Source organism: Harpia harpyja, chromosome 17 (genome assembly GCF_026419915.1).
Source record: "Harpia harpyja isolate bHarHar1 chromosome 17, bHarHar1 primary haplotype, whole genome shotgun sequence".
Classification (NCBI taxonomy): Eukaryota; Metazoa; Chordata; class Aves; order Accipitriformes; family Accipitridae; genus Harpia; species Harpia harpyja.
Window position 1 is genome coordinate 781,475 of NC_068956.1, and position 20,965 is coordinate 802,439.

At 55.7% G+C, this 20,965-nt stretch overlaps 2 protein-coding genes across 2 annotated transcripts; one reads left to right on the plus strand and one right to left on the minus strand.

Annotated features, from left to right (window-relative positions):
* The first annotated feature begins 16,018 nt into the window (after nt 1-16,018).
* Nucleotides 16,019-18,292, plus strand: ART1 (ADP-ribosyltransferase 1). The gene is made up of 4 exons (XM_052812974.1): nt 16,019-16,162; nt 16,466-17,333; nt 17,641-17,679; nt 17,781-18,292. Exons 2-4 carry the CDS (start codon nt 16,547-16,549, stop codon nt 17,861-17,863), a joined length of 909 nt encoding a protein of 302 aa, XP_052668934.1. The 5' UTR covers nt 16,019-16,162; nt 16,466-16,546; the 3' UTR covers nt 17,864-18,292.
* Nucleotides 18,293-18,954: 662 nt separating this feature from the next.
* Nucleotides 18,955-20,597, minus strand: IL18BP (interleukin 18 binding protein). The gene is made up of 5 exons (XM_052812754.1): nt 20,531-20,597; nt 20,252-20,320; nt 19,979-20,044; nt 19,576-19,705; nt 18,955-19,410 (listed from the first exon to the last, which is right to left on the minus strand). Exons 1-5 carry the CDS (start codon nt 20,550-20,552, stop codon nt 19,224-19,226), a joined length of 474 nt encoding a protein of 157 aa, XP_052668714.1. The 5' UTR covers nt 20,553-20,597; the 3' UTR covers nt 18,955-19,223.
* Between the last annotated feature and the right edge of the window lie 368 nt (nt 20,598-20,965).

A 20,965-nucleotide genomic window follows, 5' to 3' on the forward strand; every position in this document is an offset into this window, starting at 1 on the left:
GGGAGGGCGCTTGTGGGAATGTCCAGTGCCCTGATGGCTTCTCCTCCTCCTCTCTCGCAGAAGCGCTTTCGAATAGCAAAGAGGGAGGCAGCCACAAGCCTGGAAGAGGCACAGAAGGTACAGGGGAGGAGGATGCCCGTCCTGGCAGGGTCAGGGAGGGGGGTGCCAGTGCTGGGTCCGTGCACCCCCCAGCATCCATGGGCAGGGTCATTGACTTTGGGATGTGGCGTCCGCGATGGAGGGATTGGGCCCCCGCCCCTCCTGCAGACGTTCCCATTCCCTCTTCTCTCCCAGGCAGACTGCTTTTGGGAAAAGGCAGAGGGAGGCACAGCAGTGCAGGTCCCTGGTGCCCCCCCCCATCTTCTGCCAAGTCCCGGGCAGCCAGCTAGCGCAGGCTGAGCCGGGCATGGGGCGAGGGGGCACGCAGGATGGCTGGCCGGGTGCGGGTGTGCAAGTGGCTGCTGGGCGCTGAGAGATGGGAACCAGGGGCAGCGCCGTGTGCGAGGGGGTGTACGTCTCTGAGATATGTCTGAGAGGGCATCTGATGGTTCCCCATTCCAGCAGGCAGCAAAGGCTGCGGCAACCGGTCGAGGAGCCGGCAGAGATGCTGAGCAGAGCTCCGCACTCACGGCAAGAAGCAAGGAGCTGCTGCAGCCTATGGTAGGTGTGGAGGGGCTCCCGGTCCGCAGGGGCTGAGGCTGCAGACCCTGAGCCCCTGCTCTCCTTTCCGCACGCAGAAGGGGAACCATCAGGAGCCGCGCGATGCCGTAAAGCAGCTCAGCACTAAGGTTGGTGTCCTCTCCTCTGCCCATGACCCAGAGCTGCGTCGGCTGGGGCTGAGAGGTTGGAAGGGACCGCTGGAGGTCATCTTGTCGTCTCCAACCCCCCTGCTCAGAGAGGGTCACCGAGCGCCGGTTGCCCAGCGGCGTGACTGGGGAGGACAATTTCCCCAGGCTATGGCGGGGGGGGGTCCATCGCTTCCCCACACCTGGCCTTGCAAGTTGTCCAGTTTCCCAGTAGTGCCCTGGGGCAGTGGGGGAGTGAGTGGGCACGGCCCTGGGGCTGGAGAGGGGCGAGGGTGCCAAGGTCCCAGCCCAGCCGCCCGCACGACGCACCCGTGGTTTTGCAGGAGAAAAAGTTCCGTGCCCTGATAGCATCCTGGCTCAATGAGGAGAAGCAGGAGAATGAGGTAGTGCCGAAGGGGCCGGGGGAAAACCGGCGGGTGCCCACGGTCCCTGGGGCCACAGCAGGCGCAGGGACTCAGACCCTTCCCTCTCCCAGGTGCTGCGTCAGGAAATAAGAAATCTGGAAGAGGCACTGGAGGAGGAAGAGGGCTGGTAAGTGGGGTCCCTCGCCCCACACGGGTGTCCAGGGGGGACCCTGCAGCACCCAGCACCATGGGGCTGCCAATGCTGGTGCCAGGGGAGCCCCATCCCTGCCTGGGGTGGGGGGGGCTGTGTGTGGAAGGGGACCCCCAGCGTGGCCACGGAGGTCTGTAACTCGTCCAACGAAGCCCTGTTGCCTGCAGCCAGTATCAGAGGAAGAAGGAGGCAGAGATGCCGGAGACTGTGCTGCCGGAGGTGGTGGAAGCACAGCTGGTAAGGGGGGAGAGCCTGTGGGTCTCCCTGGGGAGAGAGGTCCACGGAGGTGCCAGCCACGCATGGGCTACGCTCCCGCGCAAGGCAACTCCGTGCAACTCCAGCTGTCCCAGCCGTGCGGCAGTGCTTGACAAGTGTCCTCTCTCTGTGTTGACCTGCAGGAGAGGGACGTGCTGGCGAGGAGACGCGGTTTCGGTTACTGGCTGCAGTGAGTGTCCCCACTGGGTGATGGGCTGGACGCCTGCTCCAGCCGGCGGGGCCCCTCCATCCCTCTTGGGGCTGGGATGCATCCACCCTGCCCTGTCTCCCATACTTCTTCTGCCCCGCAGGACACTCCTCCTGCTCTTTGTCGGCCTGGAGCTGGCCATCATCTTTGCAGTGGCTGCTGCCATGCTTTACGCATCCTGGTACGACCCCGAGGTCTTCCACTGCCTGCTGCCTGAGGAAGCCTACGCCAACCTGACATGCGTGCTGGAAGCCTACGCCAACCTGGCATGTGTGCTGGGAAAGACCCTCCGAGCAGCCAGTGAGGGGCTGCTGCCTTTTTGACACCACCCACCCCACCCCCCCCCAATAAAGCCTTATTTAGCATTGTGGACAAGCTGCGAGGATTGCTTGGCAGGTTTTCTTAGGCACTGGACAACCCCGGGATTGGCATTCGTAATAAAGATCGGCTTTCCCTGAGTGGCTTCGCTTGATACGCAACCATTCAGCTCGTCGGTCCCAATCGTCCTTCTCACTGGTGACCGTCCTGATTTGGGCCAGGCAGTCTACCCGTTGGTTCCATTTCGCAGCTGGGCTTCCATCCCGAGCATGGTCCTTCACCCATCCCACCTTTAAAGGTCGGGACCCCCCTATTGCCAGGAGATGTTGCCAGTCCTCTGTCCTCCACACTTTCGCACGACCTACCTCCCACTTTTGTCTGTTGTTTCAACCATAGTGTTATACAGTATAACCCCTACATGGGGTGCGTGGCAGCGGTGATGGGGGCCGGCCCCGCGGCACAGGGTCTCGGTCAGGAGAAGAGTCAGAGGTCACTCGGCCGGAGCTCATCTAGTCATTAGTTGATCGAGTTCTAATCAGTCAGTGTAGGGATGTAAAATATTTAATAAGCACAGATGGATTGGTGGTCAGTGCTCTACTCGACGTTAGGGCGGGATACAAAGCTCATCGCGTAAGCTTCCTACACGTATCTTAAATGTTACCTGCATGCAAACAACGCCACGTACCAAGCCGTCGGTGCCTGGTGTCAGGTACGGGGTCTCTCAGCCTCGAGAGGGGTCCCTGCTCAAGGGGTGATCCCTGCCCCACAGCCAGCTGCTATGGAGGGGGAGCTCTGTGGACCCCGATGGCTGCAGATACTTACAGCATCAAGGGGTCGACTCAGTCAGGTTTTGTGCTGCATTCATGCTGGTTTGGCTGCTTATCAGCCCAGTCTCCAGCCAAAACATGGGGGTTTTTTGGGTTTGATGCTCGGTTCTCACCGACAGCCTCACACCAGAGGATAACCTTCAGTTAGGCTTACTTGCTGAGCACCTGCCTGGACCCATGTCCCGTTATCTCACACAGGAGGAGTGCACCCCTCGCAATCCCCTCTACAGCGACCGGCGCTGAACGTGGCAGCTTCCCCTTGTGCAGCTGCAACGGCAGCTTCCCCTTCAAATCCCCCACTGCCACCCGGCCAGAGCCCTGTGGCTGCTGCGGGACCCTGCCAGCCGCCCGCGGCCCCCCGGCACGGCGGCATCGCCCACCTCCAGCCGCCGGCTCCAGCCCCTCCAGAGTGGGTCGCTTCTCCTCCACGTCCTTCAGCCGGGAGCAGGACCCCGATCCTCAGCATCCGCAGCTGCACCGGGGTCCCCGTCCCAGCCGTCTCCCTCTGCCCGGGGGTGCAGGAGGTGCTGAGCCCTGGCACGAGATACTCGGGGTCTTCCCAGACGGGGGAGTCACCGCTTCGTCCTGCGAAGCACCGGTGGTGACACAAGAAAAGAACACAGTGGCTTTGTTATACTGACTAGTGGTGGATAAGAAATCCTGTATGTTGCAAAATGTGTAAGATACCAGAGAACACTACTTATGGCCGACCTTGCAAATTCCCTGAGAAGATAAAAACCTTAGGCCCTTTTAGATAACTTAGCTTAGAGTGTCAATATGGTTTGTGACAAAAGAATGTAAATCGAGAAAAGATAGATAGTAGTGTTACTAATGGACATTCTTTAGGATAAGTTGTATCAAACACGTAAAGTGTCCCACTGCGCAGAATCACTAGAAAAGGGTTAACTAGCACACAAGTGAGGAAGACTATCAAAGACCACCAGAGGAGCCCTGAAGACCACCAACGATCTTGAGTGTACCTGCGACAAGGACATTTACACATATTAATGAGTTCCCAGAATTCAGGTGATTATGTTAATTATTTCCAGGAAAAATCATGAAAATGTATTATATACAAAATAATCTCAACTGTTGAAAGTATTGGTATGCACAATAGGTGGAACGATCCTCCAGCACTGCAATAAAGAATGCCTGCTTTCTAAAACTCCAAAATTGAGTCTTAGAGAGTTTCTGAAGTGCCAATTTACGGTAACAATGGGACCTGCGGCTGCTTCGACTGTGCCTACCTGGGACGGGTGCAGGGGGGACCCCCAGGGATGCAGGTGGCCGGGCATCCCAGGGGAGGGTGTCGCGTCCCAAAGTTGGAGCGACTCAGGTTTGTGGATTTCCTTTGTCAGAATTAAGGTGAAACGACACCAGGGGCGTTCAAACAACAATCAACATTTATTCAACCTAGCTAACTTTGTCCAAGTACACATGAACTTATCAATATGAACTTTGCAACATGTCATTAAGCTGCTGTTTGAAAAGAGAAGGGAGGTGTAGAAAAAGAAGCGGAAAAAGGAACATGAAACTGTGTCAGAAGGAGAGCCCTCCCGTTGAGTCACGAGGTTCAGAGCAGACCCCCTCGCTTTCTGGACTCCTTCTCAAAGGGGAGCCCAGGGGCGGCTGGGTCCGCTCCTAGTCTCAGACTTGGTCAACGGTTTATGTTTAAAAGGATGAGGTGTAGGGACCGTGGAAAAGAGAGAAGGAAAAGAGGGAGAGAGAGAAAGAAAGAAGGAAAGAAGGAAAGAAGGAAAGAAGGAAAGAAGGAAAGAAGGAAAGAAAGAAAGAAGAGAAGGGTTTCACCAGTCCTGGGTCCAGCGTTGGTCCAGCCAGTGTAGAGATCCAGTTCTGGAGGGCGCGCACTGAGAGCTCGTTCTCTCTTCTTTTATAGTGTGTTAGTTGATGATCTCAACATGCACAGTTCCCACACCTGGGGTTCAGGGGAATCGGTCAGTGAGCTTTGGGGGGGGGTTCATTGTGGAGTTGCCTCTCTTTTCCTGCTGGCATGACCGCTTAAGATAGAAGCACAGTCCCAACTTCTGTGGGGCCTTCTTCCCCACATAGGGGAAGGCATAAACTGTGCTCCTTCTCCTGGTCACTTAAGATAAGGAATTGGGGCTTTGGAGAAGTGCGTTCCCACCCTCCGTGGAGCCCTCTCCTCTGGCCACATTGTCCTGTTCACAAAACTCCAGCATTTTTACAGAGGCCGTTTTCTCCAGCAAAGCTCTTTAACAGATGTTTGAGACATTGAATTTGTCAGACCATCACACCACCCCGTGGCTCAAACACTCACTGGACTTTGATTCTTGTTCATATCATCTTCGTCTGCAGTGATTTTAATATAGCGGACAGTAGGAGAAAAGAGAGAGACAGCTGAGGATAGTAAGCGGCTAATCATACATCTTACTATGGCAAGGCCTGTTATTAAACACAAAATTAATACCATAATATCCAATTAATACCATAAGTCCAATATTTACAAGCCATTTTCCCCATCCCGTCAGTCCCAAGGATCCTAAAATGGAATGTAGCCATGAGTTTGGATTCCAGCCATCAAACCAGTCAGCTGGTTGCATTGCATGGAAGAGTTCCCCCGTCTGGTCGGCAATCTCCTTCATCTTTGCCCAGGCTTCTGCAATGGAGGTCGTGGCATTATGAATGGTAATACAACATTCAGATTCAGTCAAGTTCAACATACCACACACACCTTGTTCTTTTAACAATAACATATCTAAGGCTAAATGATTCTGTAATGTCATTTTTGTTACCTGTTGCACTTGGAGATTTAGTTCCCCAAAGGCATATCGTGTCCAATTACTTAATACATGTACTTGCCAAGTTAGGTTTTCTAGCACCCAGTGGTGCCGAACAATATACCCAGATGGTGCAAAGAATGCTTCTAGCTCTAACGATACCTTCTGTCCCCAGGTATTATAATCGGGTTTTAGAATGCTTTGAATCCACTTCTGGGTGCTACTTGGGTCATCAAGTTCTCGTTTTTTCCTGTGAATAGGTGGTGTGGTATATTCAAAGATTCGCCTGGGACACATAGTAGGAATTCCCAAACCACGCCGCAATCCAGCCTGTTTGATAACATTCAAGTGCAAGTACATTTTCCCATCTGAGCACCCCCAGATGGTCTCCTCAGGGGCGGCATACAAAGCGTTTTGACAAGTAGCTGCGTCTCCCCAAGGTATTTGATTATCCTCCCCCACCCTATGTCTTGGGAAGTGGTTAATGTGAATTCCACATTTTAGCCAGATATTAACACTATTGGTGATCCGATTACATTGGTTATCCTGGTTTTGATATCCAAAATTAGGATATCCCCAACAGGTGCACATATCTCGAATTAAGGTTCTAACTTCCAAACTGATCTGCGTTTCGATGGGATTGCCAGCACCTGTGGTACAATCTATAATGTGGGTACAGTTTAACAAATGGGCATCATTGGGGTTGGGCGTGCCCACGAATTCTTTCTTTAATAAGTGAAGAGGTTGGGTTTTTAACATGTGTTTCACTGACCATCCCCAAGCAGTGTGGGCGCTATTCATTGAAGGATATTGTCCCTTCCTATCAGGTATGTGAACACACCAAGCCGAATCCCATCTTACATTATATTGTAATTCAAGGGGGGTAATTTCCAGGGAAGCAGGCCAAGGGGGCACTAGATTACAAGATATATTGTGGTAGGAAGGGCAGCCTGTTATTTTCCACCAGGATGGAGAGGGTGGGAATCATCTGGAATAGACTTCCTTGGGTCCTGGAGGACACGGTGGGCTATGACTAATACCAATTTCACGACTGACCTCCAATCTCCATCGCTTACAAGTTTTGTTTATTAAGTCAGGCCACCCCGTGTCCCGAGGGATCTTATAGAAGGCTGCTTCATCTCGCCACCATCTGCCAGAGGAGGTATAATCACTTTGATATTGATACTCAAAAGGAGCATTTACTAACCCTATAATGCCATTGCTCATATTATGTTTTCCAATATTGAGCTTCATGGGTATCAAACCGAATCTAATCCCCTGCTCAGCAGAAGTAGGAATCTGAATACAGATCCCCTGATTCGTTCTATTCCAGATATGTATGAATCCTTGTATCACTTCCCAAGCTAAATTGGAGGTCCTTTCTCCTTGTCCAGATGCACCAAAGCTAAGAAAGGCAAGGAGGAAGGAGTTCCAAACCGTCTTTCCCTGTTATACCATAAGAATATCACAACCAAAATCAAACAAACAATACAGGTAATGGCCCACTCATCAACTGAAAACATAAGTCCTGCCGTGGCCTTCTGATAACCTGCAAAATATATACAAAAATAAACAATCATTAGAGGGATAGGATTGGAGATGCCAAGCAGTGTTGCTAGTGGTTGGGATCCACCCGAGAGGCTGAAGTGCACTCTCTGAGGCGCTCATGCAGCTTCTGTAAAACAACCTCATACAGGCCATGTGTAGGATGTGTTACTTATTATAGATGCATACAAACTAGCCTTAAACTTCAAGCTCTCTTGACTGGAATTGCTCTGATTAAAGCATCCGTAGATCAGCAGAATGTGCTCCTTGTGTGTAAAAAGGCTAATAAGTTTATAGCGACCTCTTGCTCTTATGTGGCGTAGGTGCTGCTGCAAGAACTCCAACGCGGTCTGCTGCCAAGCTCTCTGTGTCCTCCCCCCAACTCAGGAATTCTGAGAAGTCAACACAGCATCACTAGTCAGAGTAACAAAAACATAAGCAAGCAATCAAGCAGCTATGGTTTTAGTACTATAACAGAGGGTTAGGTTTATATTGTGCATCTTAACTGATATGCTTGTTAGAATCCAGTCAGTGGGATACAGAAAAAACATATTCTTATCAGCCATTTAACATCGGAACAACTTTAATTCAGAACATGAAGGTCCACTTAGAAGGATGGGACAATCCATCGGGTATTGATACAATGCTCCTTCCCATGGGCATCTGTGGCCACCCAGGAATAGAGGTTAAGAGGCGTCTTTAGGGTTAGGGGCACTTGCCCCACAGTGGGTAGTTCCACTAATACGGGTTGTCCAGCACAGTGGAGCAAGTGTGCAGGGTCTTTGCCACCTTTCGTCCCTGGAACAATAGAAGGAGGTGTGGGACAGAACGCTAGGAGTCGGGGGCAGCCATTTGCCCCCCACCGGCTATTGATTCGGTATACTGCTTCTGGTACTGGCGAGGGCCACCCTGGGTCATGGGGCCTCAGAGCTCGTTTTAGAAGTCCGTTCGTTCTCTCCACAATACCATTAGCTTGAGGGTAGTTGACGTGTGGAAAACAGACTCCACAGTCAGTGAGATTGTAAAGTAGGTATGTTCATTCAGCGCTGGGCAGCACGGGGGGTAGTCCCACCAAAGTCATGCGCGCCTGACTCGGCAGTTCGCTTCAAGTTTATACAGTCAAGTGTTACATATACATAGAGTTTCACAATACGCCTATACATATGCATGATCTATTCCCGCTTCATATTAAAATTAGCTTCAAGAAGTCATTTCCATAATCTCCTCTCAACTGCGCTTGCGCAGTGCCTCCTTATGGTGGTCGCAGAGATGAAGATAGACGACTCCTCTTCATCACCGCTAGTAATCTCTTTTCTTGCGCAGGCTCGGTGGTTTCTTGGCATTCACCCAAGCCGCAAGGCCAGTCTTGGCTGGCTCTTGGGACCAGCTCCTGCTTCTTGTGAGGAACTGTCTCTGCCTCGTTGGCCGGTTCTTGGGGTCAGTTCTTCTTATCAAGGACTGTCTCTGCCTCAGCTAATTTCAACAATGTAAGCATTAAACATCATCTTTCATCCCCTTGGGCTATGTCTACTACTATTGAAATTCCTTTAACTTCATCACAAGCTAGATAATCATTAAACAGTTCCTATCCTATCCATATACTATATCTACTAAGGTTCCTTTGGCTCCCCGTCTCAGTAGTAAGGGGTGTGAAAAGCCCACTGGATTTCCTCACCCTTAGCCCATTCTTGCACTACTCCAGCAGTGAAATGGCTCCCATTATCAGATTGAATTGATTGAGGCTTGGGTAAGCAGCTAAACCATACTTTAAGACTTTTCACTGTATTTTCTCCTGTTGCTCTGGATACAGCTTCAGCTTGTGTTAGTCCTGATACCACCTCTACTCCTACTAACACATATCGTTTTCCTTCTGATACCCAAAAGGGGCCAATATAGTCAATTTGCCATGTTTGCCATGAACCTTTGTTTGTCCTTAAATGTAGGGGTTGCTCTTTTAAAGGGTTATATTTTTCCAAACGAACTCGACATTGACCGCATGCAGAAATAACAGTATTACATAATTCTCGTGTAACGGCCTGTGATGGGTTAACCCTGGCTGGATGCCAGGTGCCCACCAGAGCTGTTCTATCACTCCCCCTCCTTCTCAACTGGACAGGGGAGAGAAAATATAACAAAGAGCTTGTGGGTCGAGATAAGGATAGGAGAGATCACTCACCAATTACCGTCACGGGCAAAACAGACTCAGTTTGGGGAAAAATTAACTTGATTTATTACAAATCAACCGGAGTAGGGTAATGAGAAATAAAACCAAATCTCAGAACACCTTCCCTCCACCCCTCCCTTCTTCCCGGGCACAACTTCACTCCCGGATTCTCTACCACCCCCCCCCAGCGGCACAGGGGGACGGGGATGGGGTTTACGGTCAGTTCATCACACGTTATTTTCTGCCGCTTCATCCTCCTCAGGGGGAGGACTCATCACACTCTTCCCCTGCTCCAGCGTGGGGTCCCACCCACGGGAGACAGTCCTCCACGAACTTCTCCAACGTGGGTCCTTCCCACGGGCTGCAGTTCTTCACGAACTGCTCCAGCATGGGTCCTTTCCACAGTGTGCAGTCCTTCAGGCACAGACTGCTCCAGCGTGAGCCCCCCACGGGGTCACAAGTCCTGCCAGAAAACCTGCTCTGTGGGCTCCTCTCTCCACAGATCCGCAGGTCCTGCCAGGAGCCTGCTCCAGCGCGGGGTTCCCACGGGGTCACAGCCTCCTTCGGGAACCCACCTGCTCCGGCGTGGGGTCCTCCACGGGCTGCAGGTGGATATCTGCTCCACTGTGGACCTCCATGGACTGCAGGGGGACAGCCTGCCTCACCATGGTCTTCACCACGGGCTGCAGGGGAATCTCTGCTCCGGCGCCTGGAGCATCTCCTCCCCCTCCTTCTTCACTGACCTTGGTGTCCGCAGGGTTGTTTCTCTTACATGTTCTCACTCCTCTCTCCGGCTGCCGAATACCGCCGTCCCAACTTTTTTCCTTCTTAAAAATGTTATCACAGAGGCGTTACCACTATCGCTGATTGGCTTGGCCTTGGCCGGCGGCGGGTCTGTCTTAGAGCCGGCTGGTATGGGCTCTGTCGAACACAGGGGAAGCTTCCAGCAGCTTCTTACAGAAGCCACCCCTGTAACCCCACCCGCTACCAAAACCTTGCCACACAAAACCAATACACGGCCCATCCTCTACTAATAGCCTCTTTGTACAGGTCTTTACTCCCTGAATGGCCACGCTTCACGTGCAGCCACTCCAGAAGGCGTTCCCATTTCTCTGCTTCACTATCGATGGCAAGACCGGCTAGACGTGTTAAGGAATCTACTTGGTTATTTAGGAGGTGAGCCAGGTTATGTCCTGTCTGGTGTGCAGCAACCCAGCCTACCAAGAAAGATCTCTGCTTGTGGCGATATTCAGTATTTCTTCCCATTTGTCTCGTTGCCACACTGGCACTTGGTTTACTTTCCACTGGTTTTGTTCCCCAAATGGTAACCATCCAGTGCATCCTTTAAACACTGCATAGGAGTCAGTATAAATGTGTACTGGTTCTGTTGTCTCAGCTTCCTTAACGACTACGCTCCACACAGCAACTAACTCCCCTACTTGGGCGCTGCCCTCTCCCTCAGTTATCATACGCTCCCCTGAATCAATATGTGATGCTACTGCTCGATACTTCCACGTCTTTCCTTCCCTTTTTGCGGAAGCATCAGTGAACCACACATTTGTTAAATGGGGTTTAAAATGAGGAGCCACTTTGATGTACGATGGAGGGGGTTCTGTATCTGGGTGATCAGAAGGGGGATCCTGTATTTGGAGCATTTTGGGTGTTCCCTCCTCTATTGTCTAGTGTGACAGTAGTGGTCTAACTGGGCATACCACTTCCTTACTGTTTCTCGTTGAGCTACTCCTGTGGGGGGAGGAGTTCCAGCCAATATTGGTTTCAGGATCTTAAAAGGTCCTCACAAGAGGATGGGCTGCTGCCGTATAATTCTCTCGGCTTCCTGTAAGGTTAGGTTAACTACAAAGAGTCCTTTCTCCCAAACTGAATACCGTTTTTCAGCATCCTTAAAGCTACGTGAGAAAAATCCTGTAGGATGAGTAGGACCTTCAGGTCCACACTGCCACATATGTATAGATAACCTGTGAATTGCAAAACCCCATTCTATGTGGAGTGGGTCTGTTGGATGTATAGGCCCTAAGGCCTGGTAAATTCCTGCTTCAAAAATTAATAATTTCAGAGCCTCTTCATGGACAGGTGTCCAGTCCCAAGCAGTTCTTTTATGGGTTAAATCATATAAAGGGCGAGCTATGATAGAAAAGTCGGGGATGTGTTTTCTCCAAAACACTAGCAAGCCTAGGGCATGCTGTAATTCTTTCTTATTTTCAGGCATTTTCACTTGTTCGAGGGTGGACAAGGTTTCGGGAGGTATACACACAGTCCCTCCTTTCCACCAGACACCTAAAAATTTTACTTCAGGTGATGGGAGTTGCACCTTTTTGGCAGGAATTTGGAGCCCTAAATTCTCTAAGTAAGTGGCTAACGATTTCCCTCTGGGTTTGCCCCACCGCAGCGGTGTCTGGTCCTCCAATTAGCACATCATCAATGTATTGATATACTTTTACTCCATCTTTAGGAGTGATCTGATTTAGTTCCTGGGCCAATGCATATTGAGCAATGGTTGGCGAGTGGCAATAGCCTTGGGGAAGTCGTGTAAATGTATATTGTACACCTTCCCAGGTAAAGGCAAAGCAGTCCCTATCTGTTTCTTGTAAGGGAACCATAAAGAACATGTCTTTCACATCAATGGTTGCTAAAATCTGGTGACCCTGTTCTTGTACGGTTGCAATTAATTCTGCTATATTGGGAACTGCAGCTGTTAATGGGCCAGTATTGGCGTTCAGGCGTCGATAGTCAACTGTCAGTCGCCACTTCCCATTTGCCTTGCAGACCGGCCATACTGGGGAATTATAGGGTGAGTGCGTAGGAATAACTATCCCCTGTTCCTGTAACTCAGTTATTACTGAAGTGATCCCTTCCCTTGCTCCCAAAGGCAAAGCATAAGGTTTGACATCATTAACTATTTTTGAAGGGGGGAGAGTTGGTGCCGACTGCAAAAGCCTCATAGAGATCGCGGGACACCCAAATTTCCATTCTCTTCCCTTAGAGTCTACCCATGACCGGCCCTTTAAGAGGTCGAGTCCTTGAATATTGGTGGGTAGAAAACCTAGTATCATAGTAACCTCAACAGGGGACGAATCCCCTGGCAGCCAGCATTTAACTTTAGCTGTTGGCTGAGGCTGGGAGCTTCCGAAAATGTCCATGACCCTTATCTGCTTCTTATCTGCAATTATTCCATTGCAGTTAGCAACATCCGCCCGGAGTGCTGACATCTGAGCACCCGTATCAACTAAAAAAGTTACTGGGGTCTTAAAGGGACCAAGGGGAAAAGTAATCAACAGGTCTCCTGTCTTATTTTCAGTGAGCTTCCTTAAATAAACCCACTGGCCGTCCCCCCGCTCACTTACTGGGGACAGCGTGTCTGGTTTCCCGTCCTGTGGACAGTCATACCTTCCTCTGGGGCAGTAGGCGTTTGGGGAGTGGGAGTTGCCAGCAACTGCGGATTTGCCCCCCCTTATAGTCTCGAATGTTTAACTCGGTATGGGGAGGCTCCTTGTTCTTGTCTTTCCACCCTAGGACCAACTTTTCTAGGACAGAGGTGGGCAAGCCGTCCATCACATCCCGGGGAATTCCCTTTTCTATCCCTTCTGCCCACAACAAGTTCTGCTGACCCCCGTACGGCTTTTTGGTGTTTACAGTCTTAGATGGGGGAGGTCGGCCAGGTCCTTCTATTTGGCAGATAGCAGCCTTAGCCCTGCTTTCTTCCCTTGTGAGACCCATTCTCCGGCCGTAGTTAATCAATTCCTGTGCCACTTCTCCCCAGGTCAGGGCCCCTCCTGCATTCCGCCTGCCTCCTCTAGGTGCTATCGCATCGCATAATCTATCCTGCAGCTGGACAGCATATAATTTCAAAGAATCTGGTAAACCTCGGATTAGAGGAGTCATTCTATCGGGATTGGCATTTAACAATATCGGAGAGGGCTGTTGTGGCACTAATCGCCTATCATGCATTAATTGGAGACAAGCAGTTTTCTGTAAGCTCTCGGTTAACTGATTTATAGAAGGGGCGTCAATCCGTGTTGGTTCTCCTCGTTCCATTTGGTCTATTCCCCCTGCCCAGTAAGCTGCCCGCTGCGTCAGAGAGCATGGTTCCCTAGGATCACCAGTAGTTAGGAACACTCCAGGCCCCCAATATCCTTGGGCTTCATCTTCTGACAGTAAAATCTGGTCACCACGGGTTAATGACACCCTCCACACATACTCTGTTTCGGTCTCCTTTGCTAGTCAGCTATACTTTTCCTGAATTTTAGATAATTCAGTGGCGGAACGTGGTATCATCTTAATGGCCACGTGTGGTGCTCCACCAGTTTGGCCATTGTCTATGGTTTCTGTTTTAATTAATGGCCTCATTGCTATCCCTTCATCCTCAGGGTAAAAAAACCTTTCTGGTACATTCTAACTCTGGATTTGGGTATAAAGATTTTTGCTGTTTCACCTGAACTACCTCTAGACCTTCCAGGCTTAAGTCCGGGTCGGATCGTTCATCCGCCTCGGTTCGCAAAATTCTTTCCCGATCTAATGCATCAGACAAGGCGGCATGAAGCCGCTGCGTTGTATTACGCTCAGCAGTTAACTGCTCTTGCAGGACTTTAACTAAATTCTGCAGGGACCGAATCTTCTTATCTGCCTGCTCAGCTCTCATTGTTTCCTGTCTGTCTTCCTGGGCTGCTACGAGTGCGGCCCCTGAAACTGCACACACTACACCACAGCCTTCCCTTTTCCCAGGCGAAACCTGCCTTCTTTTGCTAGCTTCTCAATTCTTCCTACGATGGCTTTTGGGTCACGCCAGTGGTCTCGTGCCCAGGCTACTCCTTGTGGGGAAGGGTGGGCTTTATAGGCAGTCAGCTTCTCTAAAACAGGGGAACAGACACAGATATTTCCCGGGTCACCATGCCTGCCACTGCTCGGATCCCTCCCGACTTATTGTTGAGAGATCCTTCCCAGATCCTCCCTGCCCGTTCTCCGAGTGGAGGTCCAGTATCCCGTTAGAATCTCCCTTCCAACAAGGGAAATCCTGTCCATGACGCCAATTAAGATGTCGCATCCCAAAGTTGGAGTAACTCAGGTTCGTGGATTTCCTTTGTCAGAATTAAGGTGAAATGACACCAGGGGCGTTCAAACAACAATCAACATTTATTCAACCTAGCTAACTTTGTCCAAGTACACATGAACTTATTAATATGAACCTTGCAACATGTCATTAAGCCGCTGTTTGAGAAGAGGAGGGAAGTATAGAAAAACGAAGCGGAAAAAGGAACATGAAACTGTGTCAGAAGGAGAGCCCTCCCGTTGAGTCACGAGGTTCAGAGCAGACCCCCTTGCTTTCTGGACTCCTTCTCACAGAGGAGCCCAGGGGCGGCTGGGTCCGCTCCTAGTCTCAGACTTGGTCAACGGTTTATGTTTAAAAGGATGAGGTGTAGGGACCGTGGAAAAGAGAGAAGGAAAAGAGGGAGAGAGAGAATGAGACAAAGAATGAGAGAAAGAAAGAATGAGAGAAAGAAAGAAAGAAGGAAGGAAAGAAAGAAAGAAAGAAAGAAAAGAAAGAAAGAAAGAAAGAAAGAAAGAAAGAAAGAAAGAAAGAAAGAAAGAAAGAAAGAAAGAAAGAAAGAAAGAAAAAGAAAGAAGAGAAGGGTTTCACCAGTCCTGGGTCCAGCGTTGGTCCAGCCAGTGTAGAGATCCAGTTCTGGAGGGCGCGCACTGAGAGCTCGTTCTCTCTTCTTTTATAGTGTGTTAGTTGATGATCTCCACATGCGCTTTTCCCACACCTGGGGTTCAGGGGAATCGGTCAGTGAGCTTTGGGGGGGGTTCATTGTGGAGTTGCCTCTCTTTTCCTGCTGGCATGACCGCTTAAGATAGAAGCACAGCCCCAACTTCTGTGGGGCCTTCTTCCCCACATAGGGGAAGGCATAAACTGTGCTCCTTCTCCTGGTCACTTAAGATAAGGAATTGGGGCTTTGGAGAAGTGCGTTCCCACCCTCCGTGGGGCCCTCTCCTCTGGCCACATTGTCCTGTTCACAAAACTCCAGCATTTTTACAGAGGCCGTTTTCTCCAGCAAAGCTCTTTAACAGATGTTTGAGACATTGAATTTGTCAGACCGTCACAGAAGGCTGCCAGTCCAGGGCTGTCCCAGGGCGGACGATGCTGACCCCAGCCCCTCCGCCTGCTTTCCAGACGAGAAGAACCAGGAATGCCGGAACAGCCCAGGTAGGAGCTGTCTTGCCCCCAGGGCCGTGGGAACAGGGTGCTGTCCCCCCAAACCACCATGGAGCGTGCAGGGCCATGCTGACACGGGGGGGGTACCTGGGGAGGGACGCTGCTGCTGTGCCTGGGGAGGGCAGCGTCCAGCCGGAGCTGCTCCGGAGGGTCCTGCTTGTCTCACCCTGGTTTTCCCCAGGTGGCCTGCCCCCAGGTTAAAGCAAAGGCAATTTATCCCACGGGGGTTTCCTGACCGTCCCCCACAGCCACGCTGCAAGGCAGGAGGGGCAGCGGCTGCACTGGGCGCTCGGGGCAGGGGGACGGTAAAAATAACTGGGAGGACGGAGGTGGGGGCTGGACCTGGGCCCGAGCAATCCCGGCCAGGACCGCTATAAAAAGAAAGAGCGCTTGCTTCTGGCTTCTCCTCCTGCCGGCAGCGGGTGGGTGCCAAGGGGCTGGGTGCCGTGGGAGCCGGGGAGCAGCACCCCAACCCCGCGCCTGCCGTGGGGTGCAGGTAATGCTTCTCGCTGGGGCTCCTGGAGGGGTTTGCTCCCCGTGGGTGATGCCACAGACCTGCGGGCTGCCGGGGCTGTGCTGCCAGGCACCGGGGCCGCCCGCCTGCTGGCAGGGTTTAACGCTAGGAATGGGGTCGGGGTCTCGGCCGGTGCTGGGAGGTGTGCCGAGCAGGGTGCCCCTGGCCAGGGATGCAACTGGGGCTGCTTTCCCCCAGCCTGCCCCGCTTCTCTTCACAACCCCCTCCCAGGCCCCGCCGCCCCCCCCCCAAGCTGACCCGGCTCTCGCTCCCCCACCTCCCCAGCCGCTTGCGGAGGAACCGGCTGCTTCCCTGCCTGCAGCACCGCGGCAGCTGGGGGCTTCCCCCAGGGCGGCTCTGCCCGCCATGGAGCATCTGACGCTGGGCTTGGTGCTGCTGGCCGGGACCCTGGTCGCCGGCACCCCCCCACACCGCCGAGACCTCAACACCATCAAGGAAGTGGCACTGGACATGGCCCCCACCGCCTTCGACGACCAGTACGAGGGCTGCAGCCACATTATGGAGGAGCTGCTGGAGGAGCTCAACCGCACCGAGTTCATCAACAACAGCGTCTATGCCAAGACCTGGACCCTCGCCGCTGCCGAATGGCGGAGCCGACAGGGCCATGTCCCCCTGCTGCCGGCGCTGCGGCCGGAGCAGGCGGTCGCCCTCCTGGCGTACACGCTGCCGGAACCCCTGTACGAGGTGTTCAACGATGCCGTGCGTAAGGCCGGGCGCTCCCGCGAGGAATACCTGGGTGCTTTCCACTTCAAGGCGCTGCATTTCCTCATGAGCGAAGCCCTGCGCACCCTGCGGGATGCCCAGCCCCGCCGCTGCCACCATGTCTACCGGGGCGTCCAGCACATCCGCTTCACCGCCCAGCACCACCAGCGTGTCCGCTTCGGCCACTTCACCTCCACCTCCCTCCGGAAAGAGACCACCCGGCCCTTCGGTCAGGACACCTTCTTCTCGGTGGACACCTGCTACGGCGTCTCCATCAGGAACTTCTCCTACTTGCCCAAAGAGGAGGAGGTCCTCATCCCACCCTTCGAGATCTTCGAGGTCACCAACGTCACCCACGACAAGCACAGAGCCTTCATCCAGCTCCGCTCCCAGGGGAGGCGCAGCACCTACAACTGCGAGTTGGTGAAAGGTGATGTCCCCGCCGGACGGACCCTCCCCGCTGCGGGGTGCAGGGGATGGGGGTGGCCCCGTCCCACCAGCTCTGCTGGGAAAGGGGGGTCTCAATCGGGGGGGGGGTGATGCGGGGCTCTTGCTTTCGGGCGCGCATCTTCGCACGTCTCCCAGCCGCTCTCCCCCGGGGTTTGCAATGGGGGCCCTCGGCAGCAACGCATGGAACGGCATGGCACGGTGCAGGACGGCACGGGTGGGTCGGGGCGAGGAGCGGTGCGGTGCGGAGCGTGCAGCAGCCGCGTAGACAGAATTGGTTTCTTTGGCAGAGAAGAGATGCAAGACCCAGCCGTGCGTCTTCAGCGCAGGTGAGCTGAGAGCCCCCGCAGCAGCCGGGGAGGGTGGCCCCCGGCTGGGCCCCCCCATGCCCCCCCATCTGCCCCTGACTCCCCCTCTCCGGCACCCCCAGGCAGGAGCGTCCCCAGGGACCCCCCACGCCTCTGGGGGCTCCTCCTGGCAGCCACAGCCCTGGCAGTCATCGGCGGCCCCTGAGCCACGATGCCACCGCACCCCAGCAAGGAAAAGGGATCGGGAATGGGAGCCGCCAGCTTCACGGAGACGGCGGGATGGGTCAGAGCAGCAGGAGGGGCCGGGGGCATGGGGACAGCCCCGCTGCAGGGTCCCGCATGGCGGCCACCTGTGCCCAGCTCAGCCCTGCCACGGTGCCACCGGCTCCGGGACGCGCCGGCAGCCCCGGGACACCAGCGGAGCCTGGATGAGGCCTTTCGCAGAGCCACGGCTGGGGCTTTTGGATACAGCTGAGCGTGGGGTCTGCAAGGGGCTGCCCCAGGGATGGGGGGCTGGCGCTGACAGGGACCGGGGGGACGCAGCAGGGCTGCTTTTGGGGATTTCCCTGCCCAGCCTGTTGCTCCGCCACTCGCCTTTGCCTGGCTCCCAGAAGAATAAAGACTTGCTGTGGGACCAGGGTGTCTCCGGGGGTTTCCTGCAGCTCCCTGGGCTGCGGGCAGCTCGTGGGGGCAGCAGCCAGGGTCTTCTCCAGCACCCCCCTCGCCCCATCCCCATCCCTCCTGCATCCAGAGCATCCCACGGAGCGATGACCGTGCCCTGGGTCCTGCTCGAGGTCTGTCCCCCTGCCTGTCCCCAGCTGCCTGCAGCCCAGGGGGGATCGCAGCCCCCACCAGCACCCGAGGGAGCAGGGAGGGGGCTGGCACCGGCCACCCCAGCCCCAGTGCCCAGAGTCCTGTCAGGACAAGACGGGTGGGGGGCTGCCCCATGGAGCAGCACGTGGGGCTCAGCAGTGCCGTGCCAAGGGACAGCTCTGAGCCCCGCTGGGTGCAGAGGGGGACATGATGGGCCCAGCTCCCCGGGGTTCCCTGCACCCCTGGGCTCCCCACCCTCCTCCTCCTCCTCCAGGGCAGGGTGCAGCCACGAGGCCAGACACCCCCAGGGCAGAAGCAGGGCTGTCCATGGTTCTCCAGCCCCTCGCCGGGCAGGGAGGGGGTCAGGGATGGATCCTGCCCTCTGCGGTCACCAGAGCCACCTCCTCTCCCTCCCTCCTCACCCCATGGGTGCCCTCTGCACCCAGGGGTGGCCCCGTCCCCAGGACACGGGTGACACCAGGCAGCCTTCACATGCTTTATTAAACCCTGGGGTCCCACAGCCGGCTGTGGGCAGGTCCCAGGGTCGGCCTGGGCAGTGGTCCCGGCTCAGCGAGGGGTGCCGGGAGCCCCACACACAGCAGGGCCGGCAGACGCGGGGCCGTGCGGACCCCACGGCGGGGCACGGAGACAGACCTCCATGGAGGCGTCACGTCCCCACGCAGCAGTGCAGGGCCGTGGGAGCGGGGACCTGCACTGCAGGGCGCTCACCCGTCACGAGTTGCTCCCCGGTCTCAGCCCAGTCCCCCGCTCTCGGCAGGGGCCCGGGCTGGGGCCGGGGGCGGCCACCGCACCTCCCTGGTGTCAACGCCGAGGGGACTGAGCACCACGCAGGTGAAGTTAGTGTAGAGGTGCTGGGCACCGAAGGAGCTGAAGTGCAGGTCACGGCACAGCACTACCCCTGAGCCCCGCGGCTCCTCTCTGCGGACCCAGCGAGACCCGTTAGCGCCCGTCCCCGGCTCTATGACACCCACCCTGGGCTGGGGGACCCGGCGTCCCCGCCCCGACTGAGGCTGCCCCTCTTTGCCAGCCGCAGGCAGCCCCGCTGCCGCTGCGCCCCCCGGGAGTCCCCGACCCCGTACTCACAGCACCGTTCCCTCGCTCACGGCCCCGTCCGGGTGCAGCTTCTCCACGAAGGAGCCGTTCCCCAGCCAGTAGAGCAGCGTGAGCTCGGGGAGGCTGCTCACCGCCTCGCATGAGACCGTCACGCTCTCGCCTGGAGCCAGAGGGGACGCAGGGTCAGAGGGGCTGCGAGGGTCCCCGGTGCCCCCCGGGCCAGTTTGCCCCTGACCACAGGTGCAGCCTGCCCCCCCCCCCAAAGGGGAATATCCCCCCACCTCACCAGCACCCCAAAATTTTGGCACCTCGTGTGTCTGCTGGGGCTGGTGCAGGAGCTGACCCCCCCCCCCATGCCTCCTCCCGGCTGGGGGTCTCACTGCAGCCCCCCCATCCCCAGGTCACCCCTGCTATGGCCCCGGGGGTCACTCACCTGGGTGGGGGGGCTCTGCCGGCGTCCGCAGGCCGGTGATGCTGGGGGGCTTCAGGGCCATGGCACCTGGGGGAGCAGAGCGGGGTGAGGCAGGACGACAAGAGCTGCCCCCCCCCGAGACCCCACATCTCTGGGGTGGGTGGGAGCACAGGGTCCCGCAGAGAAAAACGGGAGCACGGCTCAGCCCCAGCCCCCCGCACAGGCCCCTTGGGGGGGCACAGAGCCCAGAACTGGCCCTGTCCCCCCCCCCCCCCCATAGCAGCCCCCACTTACCCGTGCAGCGGGCGGCCAGGGCGCAGCAGAGCAGGGGCAGGAGGAGCCGGGCAGGGGGTCCCGAGATCCCTGCGGGCAGAGACGGAGCTCAGCACCGGGCACACCGGGATGCTCCCCCCGAGCCCCGGAACGGTTCCCCCCCAGCATCCCCCAAACCCCGGAACGGTCCCGGTGTGTCGTCCCGTCGTCCCCCCCCCCCCCCAGGCATCGCTCCGGTTCCCCCTCCCGGGGTTGGGGGTGGTCCCGGCTGGCGTGCCCCCCCTCCCGCGGCGGCCGTACCGGCGGGGCGCAGCCGGTCCATGGTGCGGCGGCGATCGGGGCGGCGGCGCTTTATGGGGCGGCCCGGGGGGGCGGCGGGCGGGAGCGCCGTGACTCACCGGGAGCCGCCCCGGCCCCGCCGACGGGTCACGACCGCCACCCGCGCCGGCCCCTGCGTGTCCCCCCAGCCCCCCGTGCCGTGCCCCACGTCCCGCCTTTCCCCCCGTGTCCCACGTCCCCCGTGCCACCCCCCCTCCGCCCCGCTCCTACATCCCACGGGATGCGCCCCACAGCCCTGCGTGCGCGCCAAGTCCCTCTGTCCTTTGCCCCACTCGGGGACAGTCCCCCGGGCTGACGGCAGCACCGTGCCCGCAGCCCCACGCCGTGCCTCGACCGTAGCGGCGAGCCGGGCCACGCCACGGCCGGCATTTCCCACGGCAAGGGCCGGTTTGCCTC

What these genes read in the sequence shown, in the direction of transcription:
- ART1 (XM_052812974.1), top strand. Translation starts at nt 16,547, where the DNA reads ATGGAGCATCTGACGCTGGGCTTGGTGCTGCTGGCCGGGACCCTGGTC. An exon ending in CAACTGCGAGTTGGTGAAAG is followed by an intron (nt 17,334 to 17,640) that starts GTGATGTCCCCG and finishes TTTCTTTGGCAG; the next exon opens with AGAAGAGATGCAAGACCCAG. An exon ending in GCCGTGCGTCTTCAGCGCAG is followed by an intron (nt 17,680 to 17,780) that starts GTGAGCTGAGAG and finishes CGGCACCCCCAG; the next exon opens with GCAGGAGCGTCCCCAGGGAC.
- IL18BP (XM_052812754.1), bottom strand. Translation starts at nt 20,552, where the DNA reads ATGGACCGGCTGCGCCCCGCCG. An exon ending in GGACCGGCTGCGCCCCGCCG is followed by an intron (nt 20,321 to 20,530) that starts GTACGGCCGCCG and finishes CTCTGCCCGCAG; the next exon opens with GGATCTCGGGACCCCCTGCC. An exon ending in GGCAGAGCCCCCCCACCCAG is followed by an intron (nt 19,706 to 19,978) that starts GTGAGTGACCCC and finishes CTCTGGCTCCAG; the next exon opens with GCGAGAGCGTGACGGTCTCA.